The 26,944-nt window shown below is 39.6% G+C and overlaps 2 protein-coding genes, 1 long non-coding RNA gene, 1 other non-coding gene and 1 pseudogene across 4 annotated transcripts in view; 3 read left to right on the top strand and 2 right to left on the bottom strand.

Annotated features, from left to right (window-relative positions):
- The window catches only part of LOC133422655 (zinc finger protein 664-like), an 11,272-nt gene extending 4,933 nt beyond the window's left edge, over positions 1-6,339 (top strand). Inside the window, exon 2 of the mRNA XM_061712677.1 lies at positions 3,356-6,339. Coding sequence (XP_061568661.1) covers positions 3,356-4,389 — 1,034 coding nt within the window. The 3' untranslated portion in view covers positions 4,390-6,339. The remainder of the gene's footprint in view (positions 1-3,355) is intronic.
- A 3,243-nt stretch (positions 6,340-9,582) lies between these two features.
- Positions 9,583-13,230, top strand: LOC133422662 (zinc finger protein 501-like). Its single transcript, XM_061712684.1, has 2 exons — positions 9,583-9,832; positions 12,182-13,230. The coding sequence occupies exons 1-2, from the start codon at positions 9,661-9,663 to the stop codon at positions 13,057-13,059; spliced, it is 1,050 nt and encodes a 349-aa protein (XP_061568668.1). The 5' UTR covers positions 9,583-9,660; the 3' UTR covers positions 13,060-13,230.
- A 2,382-nt stretch (positions 13,231-15,612) lies between these two features.
- Positions 15,613-18,407, top strand: LOC133422644 (zinc finger protein OZF-like; annotated as a pseudogene).
- Positions 18,408-22,911: 4,504 nt separating this feature from the next.
- Positions 22,912-26,526, bottom strand: LOC133422676 (uncharacterized). The gene is made up of 3 exons (XR_009770754.1): positions 26,185-26,526; positions 23,142-23,397; positions 22,912-23,059 (listed from the first exon to the last, which is right to left on the bottom strand). It is a non-coding gene; the product is annotated as an uncharacterized LOC133422676 (long non-coding RNA).
- Positions 26,045-26,150, bottom strand: LOC133422852 (U6 spliceosomal RNA). The gene has a single exon (XR_009770787.1). It is a non-coding gene; the product is annotated as a U6 spliceosomal RNA (small nuclear RNA).
- Positions 26,527-26,944: the final 418 nt, after the last annotated feature.

Genomic DNA, 26,944 nt, shown 5'->3' with positions numbered 1-26,944 from the left:
CCTGAAAGAAACTCCTAAAATTACTCCTGAAAGAGTAAAGGGACAAGTAAAAAAATGGTGATTACTTGTAATCTTCCTACGTTTGTACTTTCTAAACAGAAAACAAGCTTATTATTCGGTGGAATAAGTGGGGAAAAAACCGAACGGTGACGCAATGAAACAGCGAACAGCGTGAGCGACCGGCGTGTGGTGTTAAAGCAGCAAACATGTCAGCATGTCAGATCATTACTGGGATGTGGGGGAAAAGCAGAGGACACGAGAAATCCGGCAGGATCCGGGACAAATTAAGCCCTAATAAGATTAAGATAAGATTCTTATTATATCTTATTATCTTATCAGAACCTTCCAGCCTGGCGATCTCCCTCCAGCAGCTGACACTTTATTGAGGTTCTTGTATTGAAATGACTGTTTCCTACAGCGCTTTCAACTTTTTTTTCAACTTTCAACCGGCTTTCAAAGCGACCGACGGGAAGAAAATAGAAGCAGGGCGTGCGACAAAAGTCCAGCTAAAACGACGCTGCGTCGCTCGCAACCAGTGTAGACAGTGCAATAAAAATAAAGCAATGGAACTGTTTTTGACGCTGACTCTCGCTCGCGTCGCATGCAGTGTGTATATTTGCAATATACTGTGGACATCTGAATAAAAACCTCATAAATAGATTGAATCAAAGCGCTCTCCAGCTCTGCGTAGCCTTTTTCTCCTCAGATGATGCCGAGCACAGAATCTTCTGACGCTCATTTCTGAGCATTGCAGGAGACACATCTGCTGCAACGTGCAGGAAATGTCATTGTGCGTCAAACCGCTGTGGAACAAGTCCTTAATCAATCTTTAAAAAATAATCCTTAATCTGTTGTTTCAGCGCCGCTATGGTTGCCATGGTTACCCGAACTGCAGCATACAGAGCCATTTCCGAGTCACGTAAACCCGACCAATAAAATATTAAAATCAAACTTCCCCTGGAGAGAATTGTCACAGGAATGCCTGTTAAATATCCAGAACTAAGTTCACTCGGTTGTAAATGCCAGCTTCCGGTGCACGAATATGAATAAACGGTTGTTTTTGGTTCGTTTTTTCCTTCCTGTTGACTAGGGATTTCATTTTTCTTATATGAAATAGAAAACGAACATAAAAGCGTATTTTGAATCTTTGTTAAATCATATTAACACAGAAAAAGAAAAAATGCAGTGTATTCAATATTTGTTTTTTGTTTTAAAAGGAAAATCAAATAAACCAATCGTTTTTTGTTTTTTGATTCCCACTCATGACGGAAAAATCCAATGACCAAAAGATACACGGACCGTTATTAATTGGACGCTGCTTTTTTTTTTTACGCTGCAGCTGAACGGACCGTCACATTATCATGACTGAGTGAAGACAGACTACAGATTAAACTGCACTCCCAGGTTTCATATTTGACTTATTTTCTGTTTCAACATTAAAAATAAATCTAAAACTGTTAATTTTCAAGCTGATCAACAAAAGAACCAGAAACAACTTTCTTCATTTATTACTGCACATGTGCAATCCCCCCATTTGTCCAATCCTTGTTTTCAGTATCCTTGGAATTGAATAGGAAATAGAGAAAAGGATAATGGATAACGATCCGTTTTCCGTTTTTTATTATCAATTCACTAGCAAGGACCACGCCATCAACAGGATACGTTTAAATGATTTATTGATACAAAGATGATAACGATGACGATGGTGATGATAATGGCGATGACGATGACAATGATGATGATGATGATCTATGGATCGGTCAGAGCGTTGTGGGGAAGCTGGTAGGGAATCCGCCGCAGCGCCCGGGCAACGACAAACCCCCTAGGAATCTATGAGGTAGAGAAAGAGAGGGAAGAAGGAGAAGAGAAAAGGGGTGGGTGGAGGGGTGCAGAGAACAAGAGCGAAGAGGAACTGAGGTTTTTGGTTAGTATTTGAAGGTTTGCCGGAAGAGGCGTGGTGCTGGAAGAGGCGTGGTTGAGGCGTGGTCCTGCTCCCGAAATTCGCTGGTTAAGCTCCAAAACAAAAAACGGGAAAGGGATTATTTTGGATTATTTCTCTATTTTTATTTTGTCATTTCAAAAGAAAAAACGGATGGCCGCGAAGTACACGGACCCAGAAACATCCTGAACTAACTTGTTCTGTTTACTTGGTGCTGCCTTTCATGGTCGATTCAGAAGATGCAGATCACAGTGGCTCCCTGTAAGATATGAGATGACACTGGCAAAAAACACAATGATGAGCATCGTTGGAGGATGTTAATATAACTTAACTTTATTTATATAGCACTTTTCATGCAGGTAAAGTGCAACACAAAGTGCTTTACATTCACAAGAAAAGAAACAATCCCCCTTGACCCCCCCACTCCCCGTACCCTCATCCATACAACGCACACACACACACAGCATATTATATAGATGCATACACCCCCGGCACCCCCCCACCTTTGTGATAAAAATGGAGTATGGCTGAGCACTGATAGACCAAGTGAGGAGACATCATCCTATGGGAGCCATCCACACCGAGAGCCGTCCAAGCCCACGACTACAGGGGACGTCGCCGCAGAGACCCTCCCGACCCAGACAGAGAGGGGCCCACACCACGACTATAAAGCCCTGGAGCAGGACCCCCAACTATCCAGGCCCTGGAGCAGGACCCCCAACTATCCAGGCCGCGACAGCAGGACCCCCAACTATCTAGGCCAGGACAGCAGGACCCCCAACTATCCAGGAGGCCCCTTGCAGGCAGACCAAGCTCCTGGTGTGGCGGGCCCCCATGAGGAGAACACTGGAGCTGAAAGCTAAGAGACAATAAACAAGATATGAACAGAACTAAAAGGAGTGTAAAACATACTAAAAACAACATAAATGAATTTTAATATTAAAAACAACTTATGGGCACTAAGGCAGTAGAAGCAACATTAAAAAATAAATAAGAAAATAAATAAATAATAATTAATGAAACCTTTAAGAGGAAATTCATAGCAATAGAATGACATAAAGGAAAAATAAATAAATAAGTAGTGCTAAACAAGTAAAAGGATATTCAGTTAAAAGCTCATTTAAAAAGGTGAGTCTTAAGCCGGCCTTTAAAAGCATCGACAGACACTGAGTTCCTCCGGCAGGCTGTTCCACAGGCATGGGCCATAAAAGTGGAATGAAGCTTCAACAAAGGTTTTGGTTCTAACTTTGGGAGTATGGGTTATAGGAGTTAATATGCAGTACTTGTAGTTGGATGAAGCGGAAGACCGAAGGGTCAGGACAAACTTTAAACCTCACAAATACAACCAAACAATCAACACTGGGAAGCACTTTTTACTTTTGACTGCTATCTTTGTGTCCCTTTTTGTAATTCCAGACCTCCCACAAGAAAATGTTTGTAAGGTGGAGGAGGACGGGGTTTTCAGTGATCAGCACCTCGATAACCTGGAGAGGAGCTGCAGCCCGGACCAGGAGGAACCAGGGAATCCACAGACTACAGAACTGGAGGAAGACTCCAGCATTCAGGAGGTGAAGCAGGAGGAAGTACAGGTGGATGTCTCAATGGTCAATCTCGCTGATGTGAAAGTTGAAAATGGTGAACCAGGACCAAACTGTGACCAGCTGCTGTTTCACACTTCTCCCGAAGTTGAAAACAAAGATGAGGAAGGAACTGAAAGTTTACGCTCAGACTCCAGTAAAACTGCAGATCTGGAGCCAATGAGACGACACAGTGACCACGAAGACGCTGCTGTCCCGTCAGACAGCAACTGTAAATCAAAGCTGACCAGCACCCACACGGGGAAGGAAGCATTTTCTTGCAGCATTTGCAGGAAAGAGTTCAGTAAAAGTAGTATTTTAGTGGAACACATGAAGATCCACACTGGTGAAAGGCCGTACCTGTGCAACACCTGCGGAAAATTGTTTAGAAAATCATCAACATTCACGAAGCATAAAATGATCCACATGGGCGAGAAGCCCTACGTCTGCAAAACATGTGGAAAAGGTTACGGGCATATTTCCAACCTGCTGGTTCACTCGAGGACCCACACGGGTGAAAGGCCATACCAGTGCAACACCTGCGGAAAAACCTTTACTTTATCGTCAGTGCTTAAACGTCATATATACACGCACACGGGCGAGAAGCCCTACATCTGCAAAACATGTGGAAAAAGTTACAGTCTACGTTCCACCCTGGTGGTTCACTCAAGGATCCACACCGGCGAAAGGCCGTACCTGTGCAACACCTGCGGCAAAACCTTTACTAAGTCATCAGCTCTTAAAAGCCACATAACCACGCACACGGGCGAGAAGCCGTATTTGTGCAAGACGTGCAATAAAGGTTTTACACGCAGAAGATATTTGTTGAGTCACATGAAAAAGCACCCAGAGGAGAAGTCTGGTGACTCGTGACAAATGAAGCTCATGTTGTCGTCCTCCGGGGGCAGCTGTCCACTCCTGTCTGACCCACAGAAGAACTTGACGCAGAGGGAACGATGTGGTTGTGTACTTTTTTTAACGTTCTGCATTGAGGTTGTTTGATTCCCTGCTCCTTCTTAAAATCGTATTTGTTGCTGTTGGTAACTTACCATCTCCACGGTGCAAATAAAACGCTGTCAGTATGTGCTAAAGTTTCTTTAAACGTGACAGTTTATTTAGTTCATCTACAAAGCCTCTCACATGTCCTTTTTCCCGTCTGTTTCTTCTTCACCCACATTCTCTTTGTAAAGTTAATCTGCAGCTCCATGTTGTTAAATTCTCTCCATCTGCTCCGTTCAGAGGTTAGCCCAAGTTTAATTTTTTTTTTTTTTTTTTTATATATTTTTATCCCCATTTCTTTTCCCCCGTTTTATCACCCAGTGCTCCTACCTAAGTGACAGTCCTGGGCATTGCTCTCCGTCTACCAACCCCGGGAGGGCCCTGCACTGAGCTCAGGTCTCCTTCTTATCCTGAGGAGTGAACAGGCCGCTTCTTTTCACCAGACAGGGTGGGGTTTCTCTGGCCGGACGTAGCGCGTGGAAGGATCACGTTATTCCGGCCAGATCCTCCCCCACCCCATCTGGCGCCCCGGTTGGCCAGAGGGGGCATGTATAGCCCAGACTGTGTGCATGTTTTTGTGAGGGTAGCTCACATTACCTACCCAAGGGAACACGGGGAGAACATGCAAACTCCACACAGAAAGGCCCTTTCACCAACCCCACCCAGGGTGTGGGCGCTGAAGTCATGGGGAAACTTAATACGCACTTCAGCGCCCACAGCGTCCCCGGCCCAGAGAAAAGAGGACAAAAGAAAAAACGCAACAAAGTCAGAAACAGAACCGCCAACCAACTGTCACCATTTTATAAACATTAATGTCTGCAGCATTCAACAAAAAGCCTTGACGATTTCAGAAGTCAGTGCAGTCATATACAGTTTGCTTTTATTTCCCCTTTAAAATCTTTTTATTGATTTAGAAAACAAGAACATTTGGTTTGCAAATCAATGAGGTAATTAGTGGTGTGGGATACACATCACGGTACTTGAGTCTCGATACAATATGATATTGCGGTATCCAAATTTTGCAATACATTGTGATGTTATACATAGTTCGCTGAAAACTGTAAAAGGCTTTATGCATTTTAAAATCTGAGCTGCACGTACATCAGATTATCTTGATAATTCATGGGACAAACTGAGTCAAAACAAAGCAATTCAAATGATCCATGCTGTGTTATTGTAACTATACAAGCTAAAGTTACAACATATTTGTATACATTTTTCATATTATTTACATAATATGAAATTAACAATATTATTTAATCACATATATATACATTCAAGTTGTACTAGATTTACAACTCGTCTGACACGTGATTTATTATAAAGCTGATGTTGAGATCCGTCTTGAAGCTGCAGATCTGCAGGTTCGAGAGCTGGAAGAAGGAGGATCATCGGGATCAGATTCCAGGAAGAGGACAAACTTTGGATTTAACCCCTTTCTTTTTTTTAATCACTTTATTTATCCCCTAAGGGCAATTTAAAGGGCATGACAGCAGCTTAAGGACATACAAACAAACACACAGTTGCACATAACAGATATTCAACATTTAAAATATGTGTTTTTTAAAGTGCACTTAGCTTTCTGGGGTCTAAAAAAGGTTAAGATGAGTTAAAAAAAAAAAATAGATTGATGATAAAAATAGATTAAGATGCTGAGTTTAGGAGCTGGACAGCTCCAGATCCTGCTTGCTGTCCTTATTGTCTGTTGGTCACACGGAGCAGTAAGAGTTCTTACAGGCTGCCCGATGGTTTTAGAGCAGACCTTCACTGTGCCCAACAGGCGGTTTCTGTACTGCAATGTCATCGAATAAATCAATCAATCAATAAAAGTATTAAAAAAAGGTTGTGAGAATGTCTTTGTTGACTCCAAAGGACTTTAGCTTTCTGAGTAGGTACTGTCTCTGATGGCACTTCTTTAGAATTTCTTCTGTGTTGTTGGAAAACCTGAGCATGATGTCAAAGATAGGTCCCAAGTACTTGTACTCCTCCACAATCTCTACCGGTTTCCCCTGAATGATGGCGGTGACGGCTTCTGCTAACTGTCTCTGTTTTTGTGAGAAAGTCACGATCATCTCCTTTGTTTTATTTATGTTTTTTTACCCGATTTTTATCTTACAAAAAAGAGCCATTAGAGTTATAAACAAAGCAAGTTATCGAGAACCAACTAATAGATTATTCATAAATTCAAATGTGCTTAAATTCAGAGATTTAGTGGACCTTAAAACAGCGCAATTTATCTTCAAAATCAACAATAAAACACTTCCTGACAGTATTCAGAAGCTCTTCCAAAGCAGAGTTAGCCAATATGAACTCAGGGAAACATTTATGTTAAGGAAAACAAAGGCAAGAACCAACGTTAAACAACGATGATCTCAGTGACAGGAGTTAATCTGTGGAACAGCTTAAATACAGAAATGAAAATGTGTAGCACGTTATTACAATTCAAAAGCACCTATAAATACAAAATGATTAATAAATATAAAACAAAGGGATAGTACACATAGGCAGGTACCTATGGACATGTGTATGTATGTACGTATATATGCATGTGTAAGTGTGTGTGTATGTATGTATATATATATATATATATGTAGGTGTGTGTATGTACTATTGTATTATTGCTTATACAAATACTGTATGGAATGATATTTATTAATGACTTTGCACTAGTTTATAAAAGCTAACATTTTTTTGTGAAAAGGGTAGGCGTCATAAGCTTAGGCTTAGTTAAAATTGTATATATATATATATATATATATATATATATATATATATATATATATATGTGTTTTTGTAAAACACTGACGAATTACACTTGTACTTTGTGTTTGTGGGAATTGAAAGGACCAATAAACTAAACTAAATCATGAAAAAAAAAATGTGGTCAGCAGAGCCGAGCGGGGGGAGGTGGACAGCTCTGTAGGCATCTGGGACTGAACCAAAACATTTATCCAGTATTTTCCCCCTGCGGGGGGGACATCTGACATAGTACTGATGGAATCCTTTCAGTGATTTTTCAGCTGAACAATGATTAAAAATCACCCATAATGAATTTGGGAGCATCTGGGGATGTGAGTTCAAATGTGTCCAACATGTTTTTAATATGTTCTGTTGCTGCAGATGCGTTTGCTTTAGGGTGAATATAAGCCAGGATAAGAAACAGTTGTGGGAATTCCCGGGGGAGATAAAAAGGACGCAGGGAGACAGCTAGTTCATCAGGGCTGCACAGCTCTTCTCTGACAACAATTTTTTTATATCAGACATCCATTTAGAAGTAAATATCTTTTTACCTCAACTCATATTTAGTCAGAAATAATAATGAAAAGTGTAATTAAGTCATTAGATGGATGAATTATTTTATTGTTTATAATTCTGGAATATTACACTCTCCATATTTAGAAAGAGCACCAGTGCCCCCTAGTGGTGAGTTTATAAAGCTCAGCATAAACCCAAGAGTGAATAATCTATCGTGGTAATAATAATAATAATTATTATTATTATAATAATAACACAAATAAAAAAAGACTTTAGTGCATCAACAAGAGGCATGTCCCAATTTATTTTATTTTGAACATTTCACACTTCACCTTAAAAACTGTTACTTGAATTGAACTGAAAAAGGTTTAGTGAACTCATTAATATTTTGAGTTGTGGAGATTAATGATATTAAAAAAATTTATGGAATGCCTAAAACTTAAGTAGAATGTAAGATAAATGTATACGAATTTGAATAAATGCAATGTCAACATTTTTAAGATCTTAAACACACTCAAAGAATTACCATACGTATTATTTTGCAATAAAAGTTTCTATGTTTTATGACAAATAATAAAGTACACATGAATTAAAACATATTTTTCTTTTATTTATTGATATTAATAATCAGAGGCTTATCATATAAATTGCGTCAGCTCTCATTGTGTCAGAAAAAATAAAACTCTGTCTAAACCTTCTTGCTTGTGTTGTTTTCTCAGATGTAAGTCACTTTGGATACTTTGGCAATATATTAAAAAGTTAGAGAGAACATGGTGTTAAAATTTATTTTAAATGTACTTACAAATATTTAGAACATGATTCTAGAGCATGTTTTGTACTTACTGGAATGATTGTGAAAACTTTGCTTGTCAAATAATTTTGTATTAAAATCAGTGTTTTGTTTTTTGTGATGGTAATCAATCAATCAATCAATCAATTCATATTTATTTCGAGCAATGAACATAACATAAATGACCTGCGTGCAACATAAAATTAAACAAATACCTTTTATCAGGTTTATCAGGTGCAGGTTCAAAAGATTGATAATGATGATGATAATGGTAATGACATTTGGCTGTGACAAATTTGAAAAAAAGCATCATAATATCAAAATGATCATGAAGTACAATCAAAGCTATGCTAAGATCTTTGTTCCAGACCAATTGATGAACCTTTTGAAATAGAAAAAACAGAGATTAAAGAACTTTTCTTTTTCAAAATTCCAAAAGTCAAAAGTGTCTTATTGTGGTGGATATACACACACAGGACAATTGTTAATTCTCAGAGTTATAATTCACGGCGACCTCGCCCATGTTACAATGCCTTGTTGTTCCTTTTACAAGGGATATTCTTCCCTTTAATTATACGTGCTACTTTAAGAGTAGAGACACACCTCGGAGGTGTTCACGTCTTTACCTGCGCGAGAGTTTGCTGTTTGGTGGTTTTTGATTATTCACTGGTTAATTGAATTAAATGGAGTGCTCTCCAAAGAGGAATTAATCTCCGTCGTTTCTCTGCCTACATCAACCGCACTCCCACATTATCATATAAATTGCGTCAGCCCTCATCGTGTCAGATTTTTATCCGTCTAAACCTTCTTGCTTGTGTTGTTTTCTCGGGTGTAAGTCACTTTGGATAAAAGCGTCTGCTAAATGACAGAAGTAGTAGTAAACCAGTGATGAAAAAAATGTTGTATTCATTTTGTTTTAATTATTTTCGTTGTTAAATTAACATTGAGTAGGAACTATCCGTAGAACCGTGAGCTCTACCGGAACTCCAGATTGTAACACCGGCTGAAGAGCGGAAGTTTTGAGCGAACACGGAACACGTGAGCAGAGATTCCTTGTAGGAGGGCGGTTCTGTTGTTTACTTCCTTTTTTCTCTTCAACAATGTCTAAAGTTAATCATCTGAGAGAGTTTATCGGTCAGCGACTAACAGCAGCTGCTGTAGAAATATTCTCAGTGTTTGAAAAAACCATCTTGGAGTATGAAGAAGAGCTGGACCGTCAGCGCAGACTGGTGGACCTCGCCTGGAAACCTGAAATAAGACTACACAGAATCGGTACGTAACTCTGTAAAGTAACAAGGGCGTAGGTTTGGTCTCAACATTGGTAGGGACGATATAACAGCATAACCTGCATGTACACTTTTTGCTGGGGACGGGACATTAATAAGACCAAACAGATTGGGTGAACGGGGGTCACGAACATGAACCTAATTAATTGATAGGCTAAATGATCAATGCAAAATAAATCTGTATTGACTTATGAGTCAATGACGAATAAGGATTTTCAACAGGTCAATTTTAAAATAATAAAAAAAAGAATATCTATTGCAGTAGTTCAAACATTAAGAATGTTGTGTACACATAAATTCATATAAAACTTTTAAATTAAGTGATTTTTGTCAAGATGAATTGGCACTAGCCTTAAAAAAAAGTCATGTGGTGCAACAATGATTCATGTCAAAATAAATTAATTTCCTTAACATCTTGACATCTTTTTTTTTTTTATAAGTTTTCAGTATTATACAAAAATGGTTGTTTTAATGTTCGTGCCACATGATATTTCATAAAATGGACATCAGTCAAACTTTGTTTGTATATTATGATGGAAATATAAATATAAATGTATATTAATCTTATACACTACAAGACATTTTGGAAATTGTGCCAGATAGAGCAGAAGATTGATTTTAATACATTTAGAGTGATTTCAAAAAAAGTTTTCAAAACAAGAGTCATGGTCGGACGGTCGCACCACATGACATTTTGACGCTTAAAACAACAACAAAATCCCAAATAACTAGTATTTTTTGTAAAATTCAAGTGTGTCCACATGTGGGACAGGTAGGTCATATATATGGTATTTTTATATCAATTTAAACCTTTTTTTTTTTTAATTGAAAAAAAAAATCTGTTTTTCGGAAAATATAGGCGTCACGTCATTGACCCTTATACTAACTTTCATGTGTATTGGTTCACCTGATACACTGTTCGATTCAAACCTTTGTTTTCAAAAACTACTAAAGAAACATTTTGAAAACTTCCAGAATATTCCAGAATTTTATTAGCAATTTAAAATGCAATATTTGAACATAATTTAAATTATATTAACTTACACAATAAATGTATTAAGTGTACTTATTAATAATTTCTTAACTATCCAGAATGCAAAAAGTAAACATTTGTCTTAAGACCACTCAACATTGTCTAAATAAATAAATAAAAAATAACTGAAAAAAACAAAAATAAATAAAAATGGAACCTTCCTTCAGGTTAAACATTACTGCTTTTGTCCACAAGCACAGCCAAACTCAACAAAAAATGAAAGCTGATTTGGGCTGCTTTAAGACCACATAAATAAAATACAAATGAAAATTGGGGAGAAGGGGGTAAACCTCGGTTTGATTTTTTTAAATCTATTTTTGTCCTTTACCACAAGAGTAATACATTGCTTTAATTGGTTGTCTCTTTCACCTTCTTCTCCCTTATTTTCATTTTTAAAAGGCATCAGTGGGTTGAGCAATTATGGAAAAAATCTAAATCAAGATCAATTGAACTTTTTAACCTCGATTGTGATTAATGCATGTTTATCTGAAACAATGTCTGCATAGGCTGCAAATAAAAATATTTTTAAATAAATAATGTAGAAAATAAATAAATACATTTTCATATTTTAATAAATAAATGCATTACTAGGTATTTGGTTTCAAAAGTGTAAAGTCACAACATGCTATAGCCTTCTTTCCTTCTAAACCAGGCTGTTTACAAGAAGAAAAGCAAGGTTCCATAGTTTCAGCAGAGTTCACTACATTTCTCACAGTTTAATTAACGTTAAGAGTAGAAAACACAGGAGGACACTTCTCTCTAAGCAGCTTCCTACTCGAGTTTTGCAGGTTAGCAAGTTCACACAGTTTACGTAACCCTGTAAAGTTGAATGAATGAACACATGAGTATGACTCCTACAGGATCCCTTTATTTAGAGTTAAAAGCCGTGGTGATGAAGCAAACTAACTAAATGGGACGCTCCCCAGCTCAACCAGCTGCTGATGTGGATTAGAAACATCCCTAACTAACTTGTTCTGTTTACTCGTTGCTGCCTTTCATGGTCGGTTCAGACTCTGGACCATATTGTTATTTCATGCCTTACACTTAATCATTTATTTTGTAGAAACGATGCAGATAACAGTGGCTCTGTGTAAGATATGAGATGACACTGGCAAAAAACCCGATGATGAGCATCATTGGAGGATGTTCATATAGGAGTTCATATGCAGAACTTGTAGTTGGATGAAGGGGAAGACCGAAGGTTCAGGACAAACTTTAAACCTCACAAATACAACCAAACAATCAGCACTGCACTTTTGACTTGTTAAAATCCTATCTTTGTGTCCCTTTTTGTAATTCCAGACCTCCCACAAGAAAATGTTTGTAAGGTGGAGGAGGACGGGGTTTTCAGTGACCAGCACCTCGATAACCTGGAGAGGAGCTGCAGCCCGGACCAGGAGGAACCAGGGAATCCACAGACTATAAAACTGGAGGAAGACGCCAGCGGTCAGGAGATGAAGCAGGAGGACGTAGAGGTGGATGTCTCATTGGTCAATCTCGCTGATGTGAACGTTGAAAATGGTGAACCAGGACCTAACTTTGGCCAGCTGCTGTTGCATACTTCTCCTGAAGCTCAAAACAAAGATGAGGAAGGAACTGAAAGTTTACGCTCAGACTCCAGTAAAACTGCAGATCTGGAGCCAATGAGACGACACAGTGACCTCGAAGACACTGCTGTCCCGTCAGACAGCAACTGTAAATCAAACCTGACCAGCACACACACGGGGAAGATGGTATTTTCTTGCAGCACTTGCAGGAAAGAGTTCAGTAAAAGTAGCATTTTAATGGATCACATGAAGATCCACTCTGGCAAAAGGCCGTACCTGTGCAACACCTGTGGAAAATGGTTTAGAAAATCATCAACGCTCAAGAAACATAAAAGGATCCACACGGGCGAGAAGCCCTATGTCTGCATAACATGTGGAAAAAGTTACATGCAACATTCCAGCCTGCTGATTCACTCAGAGACCCACACGGGTGAAAGGCCGTACCTGTGCAACACCTGCGGCAACGTCTTTACTCATTTATCACATCTTAAAACCCACATAATCATGCAAACGGGCGAGAAGCCCTACATCTGCAAAACATGCGGAAAAGGTTTCAGGCAACGTTGCGGCCTGGTGATTCACTCAAGGACCCACACGAGCCTAATCCCCTCCCCACAAGGGTTGCAGGTTTAACCCGGATTTATGCTTCATCAACTTGACGCAGAGGGAACGATGTGATTGTGTAATTTTATTATAGTTCTGCATTGAGTTTGTTTGAATCCCTGCTCCTTCTTAAAATCATATTATTTGTTGCTGTTGGTAACCTGCCGTCTCCACGGTGCAAATAAAGAGCTGTTAGTATGTGCTGAAGTTTCTTTGAACATGTCTGTTTATTTCGTTCATCTACAAAGTCTCTCTCACTAGGGCTGCAACGATTCGTCGACGTTGTCGACAAAAATCGATAATCAAAATTGTCAACAATGAATTCCATTGTCGACAATTGTCGCCAGACGTGTTTTTCCAATGGAGTGAGGCGTATCACTTCAATACAATCTCTGTCGAGTCGCGCATCCACGACAGCGTCTGAGCGCAGCTGTGGGTAATAAAACTTCGATAAAAAATAAAATAAAAAGTTTGGGATCATTTTAGCCTCGATACGGCGAATAAAAAGATGACTTGCAAGGTTTGCAAAGCCGACGTTGCTTTTCACGGGAGCACGTCGGTAATGCATTTGAAGAGAAAGCACGTCGGAGTGCTGAACGAAACAGACTCGCCTTGGTAAGATATTAAGCGTATTTTGGCTTTAAAAGAGAGCTTTAACGTTATGCCTGACAAAGTATTAAATTAAGTCAGATATTTGGAGAAACTTCGTTTAGTGTCTGTGGAGCATCTTGGAAGAGAGACGCACGGGATTGGGACCGCAGTCGGTCAGCAACATTCTCTCCCTCCACAGCAATGTAATGGCCAAGCGATTATTTGTTAAATTAATTTGTTTCATTCTAAACTTTGTTTATTTTAGTATAGTATAATAGTATTATTTGAGCCACTCACAGCCTACTCTCGTGGATAAAACCTCAATCACATAATTGATGCAGCGCGAAAGGCGAAAAAAAGCCTGTGCGCTGATGACAATGATGGATTTGCATCTAACTTTCAGTCAGGTGCCTATGAACTGTCAATTATCCATCAAACACCACAATGATCATGTTAACATTAAATCAGATGGATTTGTCTGGACATTTCTCTTGCGGGACGGGAGAAGACACTAAAACAATGCATCTCTATTATTGTGCGCCGTGCGGGCATGAATTCATGAGTTCTGCGGGAGGCGCGGGAGTGTAACACACATGTTGCAGGCGGTAATGGTCAATGCAGCGGGAGCAGGATGAAGAAAACAGTCCCGCTATAGCAGGGCTCTAGTGCCATCTTTCTTTTGTTTATTATCATTTGCCACATAATTAATGCAACCTCATACTAAATTAAAAAAAAAATTACTAATTATCCGATTAGTCGACTAATCGTTTCAATAGTCGGTGACTAGGCGACTATTAAAATAGTCGTTAGTTGCAGCCCTATCTCTCACACGTCCCTTTTCCCGTCTGTTTCTTCTTCACTCACATTCTCTTTGTAAAGTTAATCTCCAGCTCCATGTTATAAAACTCCATCTGCTCCGTTCAGAGGTTAGTCCAAGTTTGATATTTTTACATGTTCAGTTTTTACAACGTTCCTCTGAAAAACATGAAACTTCAGAGAAACGAAGACAAACGAAGAAATGCAACCATCAACAAGTCAGAAACAGAACAGCCAACCATCTCTCACCATTTTATAAACTTTAATGTCTGCAGCATTCAACACTGCTGTACTTCAATAACTTACTTTCAGTAACTCCAGAATAAGGAGATATTTTGCCTTATTTTAATTTATACGTTTTCTTATGTTTTTATATTTGTTTTATCCAATTGTAAATATCTACACTGAGAAAGATTTTATTTTACATACAAAATGAATGTCTGTATGCAGTTTATCAATAGGGTTTGGGATAAAAAAGTTTGTGGTTAGTTTGGGATCTTTATGTCCTCTAGTGCTCAAATCTTGGAAACTGCAGCTTTAAATGTGTCTTGTATATCTATATATTTTACATCCAAATCATGTTAATGGATCCTCATTTCATTCCCCGTGTTCCCTCTGTTCGTAACGTCTGAAGTTTACCTTCCCTCTGACTTAAATCACTTTATTCTTTTAATGCCAAACGGTGACTCATGAGTCCTGCATGTGCACGTCAATAATAAATCCACTTTCTGGAAGAGCTGAACTAAACTAAGTTGGATATTTAAATGTTTTAATGTCTCAAAGACTTACCATATATATTATTTTGAAGCCCATTGCAATAAAAGTTTCTTAACAACATAAATATTTTATGACAAATAAAGTACACATGAATTTAAAAATATTTTTCTTTTATTTATTGATATTAATAACCAGAGGCTTATCGTATAAATTGCGTCATCGGAAAAAATAAAACTCTTGTCTAAACCTTCTTGCTTGTGTTCTTTTCTCAGATGTAAGTCGCTTTGGATAAAAGCGTCTGCTAAATGACAGAATTAGTAGTAAACCAGTGATTGAAAAATTGTTGTATGCATTTTGTTCTAATTATTTTCGTTGGTAAATTAAATACTTAAAATAACTGCGAGTAGGAATAAATCGTAGAACCGTGAGCTCTACCGGAACTACCGGAAGCGAACGGAACACGTGAGCAGGGATTCCTTTGAGGAGGACGGTTCTGTTGTTTACTTTCTTTTTTCTCTTCAACAATGTCTAAAGTTAATCATCTGAGAGAGTTTATCGGTCAGCGACTAACAGCAGCTGCTGTAGAAATATTCTCAGAGTTTGAAAAAAACATCTTGGAGTATGAAGAAGAGCTGGACCGTCAGCGCAGACTGTTGGACCTCGCCTGGAAACCTGAAATCAGACTAAACAGAATCGGTACGTAACTCTGTAAAGTTGAATGAATGAAAACATGAGTATGACTCCTACAGGATCCATTTATTTAGAGTTTATTTGGAGTTAAAAGCCGTGGTGATGAAGCAAACGAACTAAATGGGACGCTCCCCAGCTCAACCAGCTGCTGATACTGCGGTCAATCAGCTGTCATTACGTGGTCAAATCAGCCGCTCCTAAATGTTCATGTGCTCCTATTCCAGTCTTTACGGCAAATGAATGAAAGCGGCTCAGAAACGGAAAAATATTGTACTGAGTTTGAGATAATGCAGATGTTTTTTTCATATATATTTTTCATTACCCTGATTACACCCATACTTCCACCGTTATATTTACACACTTACTGTGAAAGAAAAGGTTGAAACACTTATTTTTTTTTATTTAAGGTTCTGTTTTGCATTAATTCTCCCATAATTTCACCCAATACCTCATTAAGCCCTCTTCACAACTACAATTACTACAAGCATGCTGAATTTCAAACAATTTTACTGTGGAAAAATTGAAATATTAACATCTAAACTTCAAACACTTTACTTTTCTACAAAAGTCAATCGCCTTTTTTGCTTCAAGCTCTGTTTTGCAGAAACTATAAAAATTAATTCTCCCATAATTTCACCCAATACCCCATATAGCCCTCTTCACAACTACAATCACTACAAGCATGCTGAATTTCAAACACTTTTACTGTACAAATATTGAAATATTAACATCTAAACTTCAAACACCTTACTTTTCTAAAAAAGGCATTCGCTTTTTTGCTTCAAGCTCTGTTTTGCAGAGACTATAAAAATTGATTCTCCCATAATTTCACCCAATACCTCATATACCCCTCTTCACAACTACAATTACAACCCGATGATGAGCATCGTTGGAGGATGTTCATATAGGAGTTCATATGCAGTACTTGTAGTTGGATGAAGGGGAAGACCGAAGGTTCAGGACAAACTTTAAACCTCACAAATACAACCAAACAATCAAAACTGGGAAGCACTTTTGACTTGTTAAAATCCTATCTTTTTTCCCTTTTTGTAATTCCAGACCTCCCAGGAGAAAATGTTTGTAAGGTGGAGGAGGACGGGGTTTTCAGTGACCAGCACCTCGATAACCTGGAGAGGAGCTGCAGCCCGGACCAGGAGGAACCAGGGAATCCACAGACTACAGAACTGGAGGAAGACTCCAGCGTTCAGGAGATGAAGCAGGAGGACGTAGAGGTGGATGTCTCATTGGTCAATCTCGCTGATGAGATATTTGAAAATGGTGAACCAGGAACAAACTGTGGCCAGCTGTTGTTTCACACTTCTCCTGAAGCTCAAAACGAAGATGAGGAAGGAACTGAAAGTTTACGCTCTGACTCCAGTAAAACTGCAGATCTGGAGCCAATGAGACGACACGGTGACCACGAAGACAATGCTGTCCCGTCAGACAGCAACTGTAAATCAAAGCTGACCAGCACCCAGACGGGGAAGGAAACATTTTCTTGCAGCATTTGCAGGAAAAAGTTCAGTAAAAGTAGTATTTTAATGGATCACATGAAGATCCACACTGGCGAAAGGCCGTACCTGTGCAACACCTGCGGCAACGCCTTTACTAATTTATCACATCTTAAAAGCCACATTATCACACACACGGGCGAGAACTCCTACATCTGCAAAACATGTGGAAAAAGTTTCAGGCAACGTTCCGGCCTGGTGATTCACTCAAGGACCCACACAGGTGAAAGGCCGTACCTGTGCAACACCTGCGGAAAAACCTTTACTAAATCATCACATCTTAAACGCCACATAAACACGCACACGGGCGAGAAGCCCTACGTCTGCAAAACTTGTGGAAAAAGTTACACAGAACGTTCCAGCCTGGTGGTTCACTCGAGGACCCACACCGGAGAAAGGCCGTACCTGTGCAACACCTGCGGCAACGCCTTTACTAATTTATCACATCTTAAAAGCCACATAATCACGCACACGGGCGAGAAGCCCTACATCTGCAAAACATGTGGAAAAGGTCACACAGAACGTTCCACCCTAGTGGTTCACTTAAGGACCCACACCGGAGAAAGGCCATACCCGTGCAACACCTGTGGCAAAACCTTTACTCAATCATCAAATCTTAAACGCCACATAACCACGCACACGGGCGAGAAGCCGTATTTGTGCAAGACGTGAAACAAAGGCTTTAGCCGCAGAATTGATTTGCTGAGTTACATGAAAAATCACCCAGAGGAGAAGTCTGGTGATTTGTGATAAATAAAGTTCATGTTGTCCTCCGGGGGCAGCTGTCCACTCCTGTCTGACCCACAGAAGAAGAGACGAAGAAGTCCAACCACCACCTGCTGTGGCTGATGAGCCTAATCCCCTCCCCACAAGGGTTGCAGCTTCAACCCGGATTTATGCTTCTCCATCAACTTGACGCAGAGGGAACGATGTGGTTGTGTACTTTTTAAAAGTTCTGCCTTGATGTTGTTTGAATCCCTGTTCCTTCTTAAAATCGTATTATTTGTTGCTGTTGGTAACTTGCTGTCTCCACTGTGCAAATAAAGAGCTGTTAGTGTGTGCTGAAGTTTCTTTGAACGTGTCAGTTTATTTCGTTCATCTACAAAGTCTCTCTCACACGTCCTTTTTCCCGTCTTTCTTCGTCTCTCTTTGTAAAGTTAATCTCCAGCTCCGTGTTGTTAAACTCTCTCCATCTGCTCTGTTCTGAGGTTAGTCCAAGTTTGATATTTTTACATGTTCAGTTTTTACAACGTTCCTCTGAAAAACATGAAGAAACTGCAGAGAAACAAGGACAAAAGAAGAAACGCAACAAAGTCAGAAACAGAACAGCCAACCATCTGTCACCATTTTATAAACTTTAATGTCTGCAGCATTCAACAAAAAACCTTGAAGTTTTCAGAAGTCAGTGCAGTCAGATACGGTTTGCTTTTTTTTCCCCTTTAAAATGTTTTTATTGATTTAAAAAACAAGAACATTTGGTTTGCATTTGAATGAGGAAATGAGTGTGATGTGGGATACACATCACGATACTTGAGTCACAATACAATATGGCGTATCCAAATTTTGCGGTATATTGCGATGTTATACATAGTTTGCTGAAAACTGTAAAAGGCTTTCGGCATCTTAAAATCTGAGCTGCGCGTACATCAGATTATCGTGATAATTCATGGGAAAAACTGAGACAAAACAATATCATGAGCTCAGTTTTTATTTCGTTAATACTTTTATGATTCTACACATTTACCATAATGTTAAATTTAAAATTTAGACCTCATTTAGAAAACTCAAATATCCTATCTCAAAAAATTTGAATATTCTGGGAATCTTAATCTTAAACTGTAAGCCATAATCAGCAATATTAAAATAATAAAAGGCTGGCAATATTTCAGTTGATTTGTAATGAATCCAGAATGTATGACATTTTTGTTTTTTTAATTGCATTACAGAAAATAAAGAACTTCATCACAATATTCTAATTTTCTGGGACAGTCCTATATACTGAATTATTTTATTTTTTTAACCACACACTTGCAATAAAAAATGGTGTGCATTCATGTCCATCTATGGGAAGAATAAACCCAAACCTTTGATTTAAGCTTTAAAAGGTGCAGTTTAACCACTAAAGTTTACCACAAAAATTTTCAAAGTGTTAACAGGCTTTACTCTCCAATATGTTATGTCCACAACTTTTTTCCACACACATAGAAATACTCTGGAACAATGGGCATATCACTATAAACAACAGAAGTGTATATAAAGAGAGCTGGTTTGAGAGGGACATAATCTTTGCGCTGGCCTTCTTTGACGATAATGGAAATCTTTATAGTTATGAAGACTTCTTAAAAACTAAAACCTTTCTAGTCAAATACAGAGAGTTTGCTTACATTGTAAAGGCTATTCCCATTGGTATGATTAGATTAATGAGAAGTCACTTAAGTTATTTTAATGTTGTTGTTCAGACACCTTCTTTAAAAGGTCGAAGGGATTGGCATAAAAGACAGAAAATGTAAAAAACAAACATATAAGGAAATCATTACAGGGACATAAGATTTTGCCCAGAGGGAAGTGTTTTTGGGATTCACAGTTGGTCGGTATAAACTGGTGCAAGACATGACTGTGTCCCTCTCAATTTTGTATTTCAAATAAAATTAGAGAGGTTAATTTTTAAATTTTGCATTGTATTTACCTTTGTAACAAGTTCATTTCTAGATTTGATGAAGTGGATGAAATGTGCATGTTTTTTGTGTAGATGAGCCAGAGAAGATTTGTTTTGTGTTGGCCCATCGTCAACTGTATTTTTCGAGGAAACAGGGGAAAAATGTATCTGTGATAAAACTGGACAGTCCATCAATCACACCCAAAGGTATTGAATGTGATGACAAACCAATATGCTTTACAGTATTATCGTTTTATCCATCCGTTTGTTGTTGTGGTGCATTTTTTCGTCCAGCAGATGGCGACATTTCCCCGAGCACACACACACACACACACACACACACACACACACACACACACACACACACACACACACACACACACACCCCGCCTTAACGGGACAGGGCTGGCCGGTAACAACTGTATGTGACGTCAGATTAGTTTAATTACGCCACATGATTGTAACCTGCTCATCCTGCCACTTTGCAACAGAGAACAATATGTTTGTATTATCTTGAGAATGGTTTCATATTCTTCTCATCAAGCACCTTCTGCACCCTTATTTAGCAAATTTAAATTATCAATTTTGAACTGTTCTCCCCCAACGCCTTGCCAGGGTCAACAGTCAGATAACTCCTCTTCAAAGCAAAACCACGGAGACAAGTTCTGATTCCTTTGAACTTTTATGATTGATACGATGAAGTTGGGTAAAACTAGGTAAACAGAATAGAATACAATCTATTTAGAACAAATATACAATAAGGTAGACTTAAATTATATACAGTCCGTCAGAGGAACGTCAGAGTGACGTCAGGTTATTATTTACCTTAACAGAGAAATGTGAATTATGTAATATTTATAACCATATAATAATAACCCGAATATTTCTCAGCATCAAAATCATCCACAAATGCAATTAAAAACATACCAACGATGCTTTAAAGGCAATCTTGAGGCTCTGTGAGGTGTTAAACGCTCTCTCCCTGGATTGCGTTACCGTTGCCAAGAGCGTCTTTCTGAATAACGGTCCAACCAACGGTCCAATGCTGCCATCTACTGGCGACCGTTGGTTGCCATGGCAGCATCAGACTAACAAGCAGTGAAAACAACGTAAAATAATAATGCTGTGCTTCACAGGAGCAAAACAAACTGGAGATTAAACAGAACAAATTTTTTCTATTAACAAGTTTCAAACATGCCTGTTTATGTTTAAGTTCATTCATTTCAAACAAGACATTCCAGGCACTTTTCATAATTTTTTTCTGTTATCATCAGATATTCATTCTTATTCAGTTAGAGGTGGGAAGAACTTTCATTTACCTCTTTGTCGTACCCACAGTCACCAATCCTTTATCAAATTCCATGGCCCTCAACTCTGGAACATGTTTAGATAGATCTCTTAAGTTAGCGTCATCCTTAAAAATGTTTAGGAGCAGCTTGGTGGGGTATCTTTTATTTAGACAAAATTAACAGGCTATTCTTACTGAAATGAAATTGCCATTTCATGGATATTTTTGTTTGTGTACTTATTGTATTTTTCTTTGTTTCTTTACCTTTTCTTTTTTTCCTTTCTATTCTTTTGCTATTGACTGATTTGTTTTGGTGATTTTGTATTGAGGGGAGGATTTTTTATAAGCCCTTCGGGCTTCTTTTCCTCTCCTGCACAAATTATTTGTCCTTGTATGATAAAAAAATTACTGTTATCACTGTGCAAATAAATAAATAAATAAAAATTACTGTCTGATCACTATACTGATCACTGATCAATATCTGACTGTGACATCACTGTCGTCTGCTCGTTTCCAGTCTAAACTGTATAATGGCAGCAAGAATGATTGTAAGTTGTATTTTATTGCAGTCATCATTCTCTCTCTCCTTCATTCTTATGTGATTTAAAAGGCACCCAGGTCTGAGCCATCGGGTCCAGCCGCCCCTGACTCTCCCAGAACCTCTGGAAACCTCTGGAAACCTCTGGAAACCTCTGGAAACCTCTGGAAACCGGTCTCCTGCTCCACAGCATCCTCAGATTCTGAGGTAACCACTCACAGCTGACTTTAACAGACAAAAACATTGTACTGTGTTGCAGAAGATCTGCTGGACGAATAAATGCACTGCAACAAACGGAGAGGAGGGGGAACGTTCTAGATAAAACCATAAAGCATGTTAAATGTGTTTTCTCTTTTCAGATACGTGGACCCGGAGAACTAGACAACGTACCTGCCAAGAATCTGTCCTCTCTGGATAGTAAAGCTGCAAAAATAAATTATATTTATAAATAAACCAGATCCTGCTTCCACTCAGTCATCCTGGTCATTTGGTCTTGTTGCCTTCTTGTTTTGGCTACTTACTCCAGTTCTTCTTGTTATTTATTTATAATTAAAAGGTATTCCCTGAGGTTTTTTTCCAATGGGATCTTTTCTGTTCCAGTCATATAATTAACAATCATTTCAAGTGGATAATCAAAGTATATATGTATATATGTATAATTTAACAAGGAACGATAAAAAGCTTCAAAGTTGAAAGAGAAACAAGCCACATTTATTCATACAAAAAGAAAAACAATACACACATGAAAAAAAAAAAATATACATGTCTATACAAAATAAAAACAAACTATATAAAAAAAAAACTATATACATTTACATACAAAACCTTATTGTTTTCGTCCTTTTATCTCCTCCTTCCAGTCCGCCACAGACTTGGCAGTAAGACGCCCCCAATGTGAGTGGTCTGTTGACGGACTGTGAAGGAGGATCACGCAGGACATCGCAGAGTGAATCCAGGACGCCCAGCCTGTCCTCGGTGTGCGGCTCCTGAAGCCACAGGAACAGCTGGGGGCCGGCCTGCCAGCCGAACGGTACCGGAGCCCGGGTCAGCTCACCCACAGCACCGGCCATCGGGGAGACGCGGTCAGGGACTTCAATTCAGCGTTAAAAACGGGAAAACCCACAGTCTCAGAGTCCAGTTCACAGTAAAAACTACCGTCTCGGAGTCCAGTCGGGGTAAAAACCTGCAAACGGCCTCCACCAGGAGTTGAGTCGGAGTAGCAGCTGGAAGACAGTGGAGGTGAGACGCTGTTAAAATACGGCAGACGGCAAAAGGAGGACCAGATCTGTTTGAAGTGAAACTCACCGCTGGAGACTTTCCTTCCCAGGACAGGAAGTGTTCTTCCCCTTTGCTGCCTTGAACCCTTGGACCGTCTGTCCTGGTGTCTGGATGGGTAGACGACTCTCTGCTCATCGCGCTCTGGCAGGCGTTGCCAGAGCACGATGAGTCTGTGTACCCGTCTCTCTCCGAGCCCCTGGAGACTCCTGGCTTCCACCAGGGCCCCGGCCAGTTTCAGGACATGCTGAAATCCTGGCTGGCCCTCAGGACCCTGGACCTCCTCCTGAGGAGGAAATGAACAAGAAAAATACCGTTGTGAACAAATAAAATCGGAAGCAGCCACAAACAACACGATATTAAGAATGCTGTTTGCTTCTCAATTATGTAGATTTTCTGCAACACCGTACAATGTTTTTGTCTGGCCTCAACATCACATCTGTCACTTATTTAGGGCCCCGAGCACTGACAGTGCGAAGGCCCTACTGTATCTGTAGGAATTATTTTTATTTTTATTCTTTAAATCCATTTCACTGACAGGGCCATGATTGTTATTAATTTAATTTCAATCAAGATATGCTGAAATAGCCCCAAATAAATATACTTTACATGTGTTATACATAATGGTTTTATATTAACTTGAGGTTAGGTATATTACTTATCATGGTCGTGACATTAATGGGATAGTGTTGCATAGAGATGTCTAAGGAGAAAGATAGATACACAATGATAAAAACGAAATCACATTATGGGCACTTTTTATTATTTTACTTTAGTTTATAATTCATCTTCGTTGTGGCATCATATAACACTGTTTTTAGTCGTTTTTGTGCACTTTTCGGCTCATTATATTGTATTTTTCTACATATTTGGGAAGACAAGGTGGCATCCACATTGGTTTACGTCAGGTTTGTTTACATCAGGGGCCGCTGTTATTGTTCCAGCGTGATCACGTGACGCAGCCGCAGCGCTCCTCGACACAGGCGCCGCTGGAAAGAGTCCCGCTATTAAAATAACGATTGTGAAAATACTTCCTAGAAATCCAAGTTCAACTTTTTATCCTATGCTTAAAGGAGCATGAGGCTCCTTTTAAGAAATGAGACTCATTAGCGCCAACCCTTTGCCACGACGGCCGTTGGGGGTACTGCAGCCAACAGCGAAGCCGGCACGGGAGAACGGGGAGAATGCGCATGCAGCGTCATTTGACGTCACATCCGCAGGACAGCGCGGGAAATTCGGCCCCCGCATCGCAGCACATTTTGCAGCACACAGCCTGTTCAAGGCAACGGAGAGATACACTAGAGGGCTCATTCGTTTTGGTTTGGAACGCTTCATCTGACATTATTACTAGAAAACTTAAAACGTATACGAATTTTTTTCATAAATCCTGCCTCATGCTCCTTTAACATAAATAGTTCTTTTTTTTTTAAGTGAAAAGAATGTAGACCCCAGACGTGGGCGCGAGATGAAACGAAAAGGTGGGTGACCTGACGGCCTACTGTGGCGACGCTAGATGCCAAAAAGCGCGCCCACCCTTAATCTGATTGGTTCAGACAGAAAAAACTTTGTGCCTCAAGCCCCACAATACGGTTTGACGTACATGCACGAAAATCGGTACACACCTGTATCATGTCGCAACTTAAAGATAAGTCTCTTGGCGCCATGGCCGAAATCGAACAGGATGTCGGCCATTTTGAACATTATGAATTAATCGCGTAATTTTGGCGCAATTTATACCAATCCTTCGGCAGTTAATAAGGCCCGAACCGTAAAGTGCACCCAGGTGTGTTATACATCAAAATATGCGTCTCCATCCTGCGACGACACGCATTACTTTTCTCTTTCAAAAGCGTTACCCTGGGGCGACGCTAGATGCCAAAAAGTGCGCCTCCCCTTCATCTGATTGGTCCATATTTGATAGTTCCCCAAAAGTCACCAAATTTTGCATGCAAGCCAGGCTTGGCGATAAATTTGATATTTCATGGTTTGCATTAATGGGCGTGGCCTAATGGCTCAACAGCGCCCTCTAGAAAATTTTTCTCTGCCATAACTTTTGAATGGTTTGACATAAAGACTCGTGGGTGGTGTCATCGGACTCGGTATTGAGTCCTTGACCATAATTGGTGAAAATTAGCCCCGCCCCTTCTTCTGATTGGTTTCCCTATTTTCTGCTATAACTTTTGAATGGTTTGACATAGAGAGCCGTTGGTGGTTTCATCGGACTCGGTTTTGAGTCCTTGACCTTCATTGGCCTGAATTAGCCCCGCCCCTTCTTTTGATTGGTTTGACATAGAGAGTCGTGGGTGGTGTCATCGGACTCGGCATTGAGTCCTTGACCATAATTGGTGAAAATTAGCCCCGCCCCTTGTTCTGATTGGTTGTCCCTATTTTCTGCTATAACTTTTGAATGGTTTTACATAAAGACTCGTGGGTGGTGTCATCGGACTCAGTATTGAGTCCTTGACCATAATTGGTGAAAATTAGCCCCGCCCCTTCTTCTGATTGGTTGTCCCTATTTTCTGCTATAACTTTTGAATGGTTTGACATGAAGACTCGTGGGTGGTGTCACGGTTAAACGGTTAAACACATATAATCAGATATTCTACAGTTAGAGTTGAGGGACTGCTTACTACTTCTTGGCAAATGACAAAATCTGAAACTAGCGCATCCTCCTATGCTTCCTGTAAGTCTGTGTGTAACCAGAGCTTTCGCTGAAGCCTAAAGGTTTTATGTTTGATGTTAAATACAAAACTTTTTACTCTGAAAAAGGCTCTGGGATGAAGATTTTCTTTTCTTTGGAGAAAGATTGTGGATTCTTGTAACTGAGGGAACATTCTAGCTAAAATCTGCGATTAAACTCAGGTCAGACAGTCTCAGACGGTCCACCAACTCTAATATAAAACTATATTTGAGTTGGTGGACGCATCAAAAGGAAAAATGAGGAACGCTTCACGAATTTGCGTGTCATCCTTGCGCAGGGGCCATGCTAATCTTCTCTGTATCGTTCCAATTTTAGTATATGTGCTACCGAAGTAACACAACAGAGAGGTGTCTGTGAACCGTATTTAGCTACACCGGGTATCCCACCGTGGAGTCACATGGTTGCCCTACCGGAGGGCAGAAATGGGCTCTAATGGGAGAAAAACAACTCAAAAACAAGTATTACAACTTCACTGCACAGATATATACATTTAACAACTCATCCATTTCCCAATGTGACAAGATCTGGTTCTGATCCGTCACATTTAGCCTCAGCTTTTTCTTTAAAACATGCAGTGGGCTGACGGGAGAGAGAGCAGGCTCTCAGTCGTGATTGGGTGGCTGCAGAGACAAAGACGGGCTGATATGGCGTCCCTCCCCCACAGTAACCCGAGACGGCGGGTATCAGTAAACCATGAATAAAACCTGCTCAGGGACTGAGAACTCCAGTATATAGTTCTCCAGTAACATAAACCAGAAGGCTAATCTGGATTCCTCCGGGCCTGGAGATACTCGTGTCCTGCTTGGATCACAAACCTGGCTGTTTGTTGCACTGCAGAACAGATCTGGATCGGACATGAAGACGCTCTGGGGTTCTTTAGTTCTGCTTAGAGCCTCTGTATTTAAATTAAGTGCATGTGAGTGATAGCATTGCTGAAGAAATGTTTTTCTGCTTTGATAATCTTTTGTTTTAAACTGAAATAAAAAGGAAGTCGTTTTTGTTTTTTGATGTTGATGTAATGTCACTTGCCTGCCACTTGATGTCGCTGTCTGACCGCTCTCCTGCAGCCTGCCGGCGGAGGTTGGAGGTTTTTTTCTCAGCTGTGACAATGAAGACACGATTTAAGAAGAGG

Source organism: Cololabis saira, chromosome 21 (assembly GCF_033807715.1).
Source record: "Cololabis saira isolate AMF1-May2022 chromosome 21, fColSai1.1, whole genome shotgun sequence".
NCBI classification, from domain to species: Eukaryota; Metazoa; Chordata; class Actinopteri; order Beloniformes; family Belonidae; genus Cololabis; species Cololabis saira.
Note: the sequence above shows the minus strand (reverse complement) of the source record. Positions and strands in the feature narration are given on the sequence as shown.

Coding starts and splice junctions, on each gene's coding strand:
- LOC133422662 (XM_061712684.1), top strand. CDS start 9,661: ATGTCTAAAGTTAATCATCTGAGAGAGTTTATCGGTCAGCGACTAACA. Junction 9,833..12,181: donor AATAAGACTACACAGAATCG/GTACGTAACTCT, acceptor TTGTAATTCCAG/ACCTCCCACAAGAAAATGTT.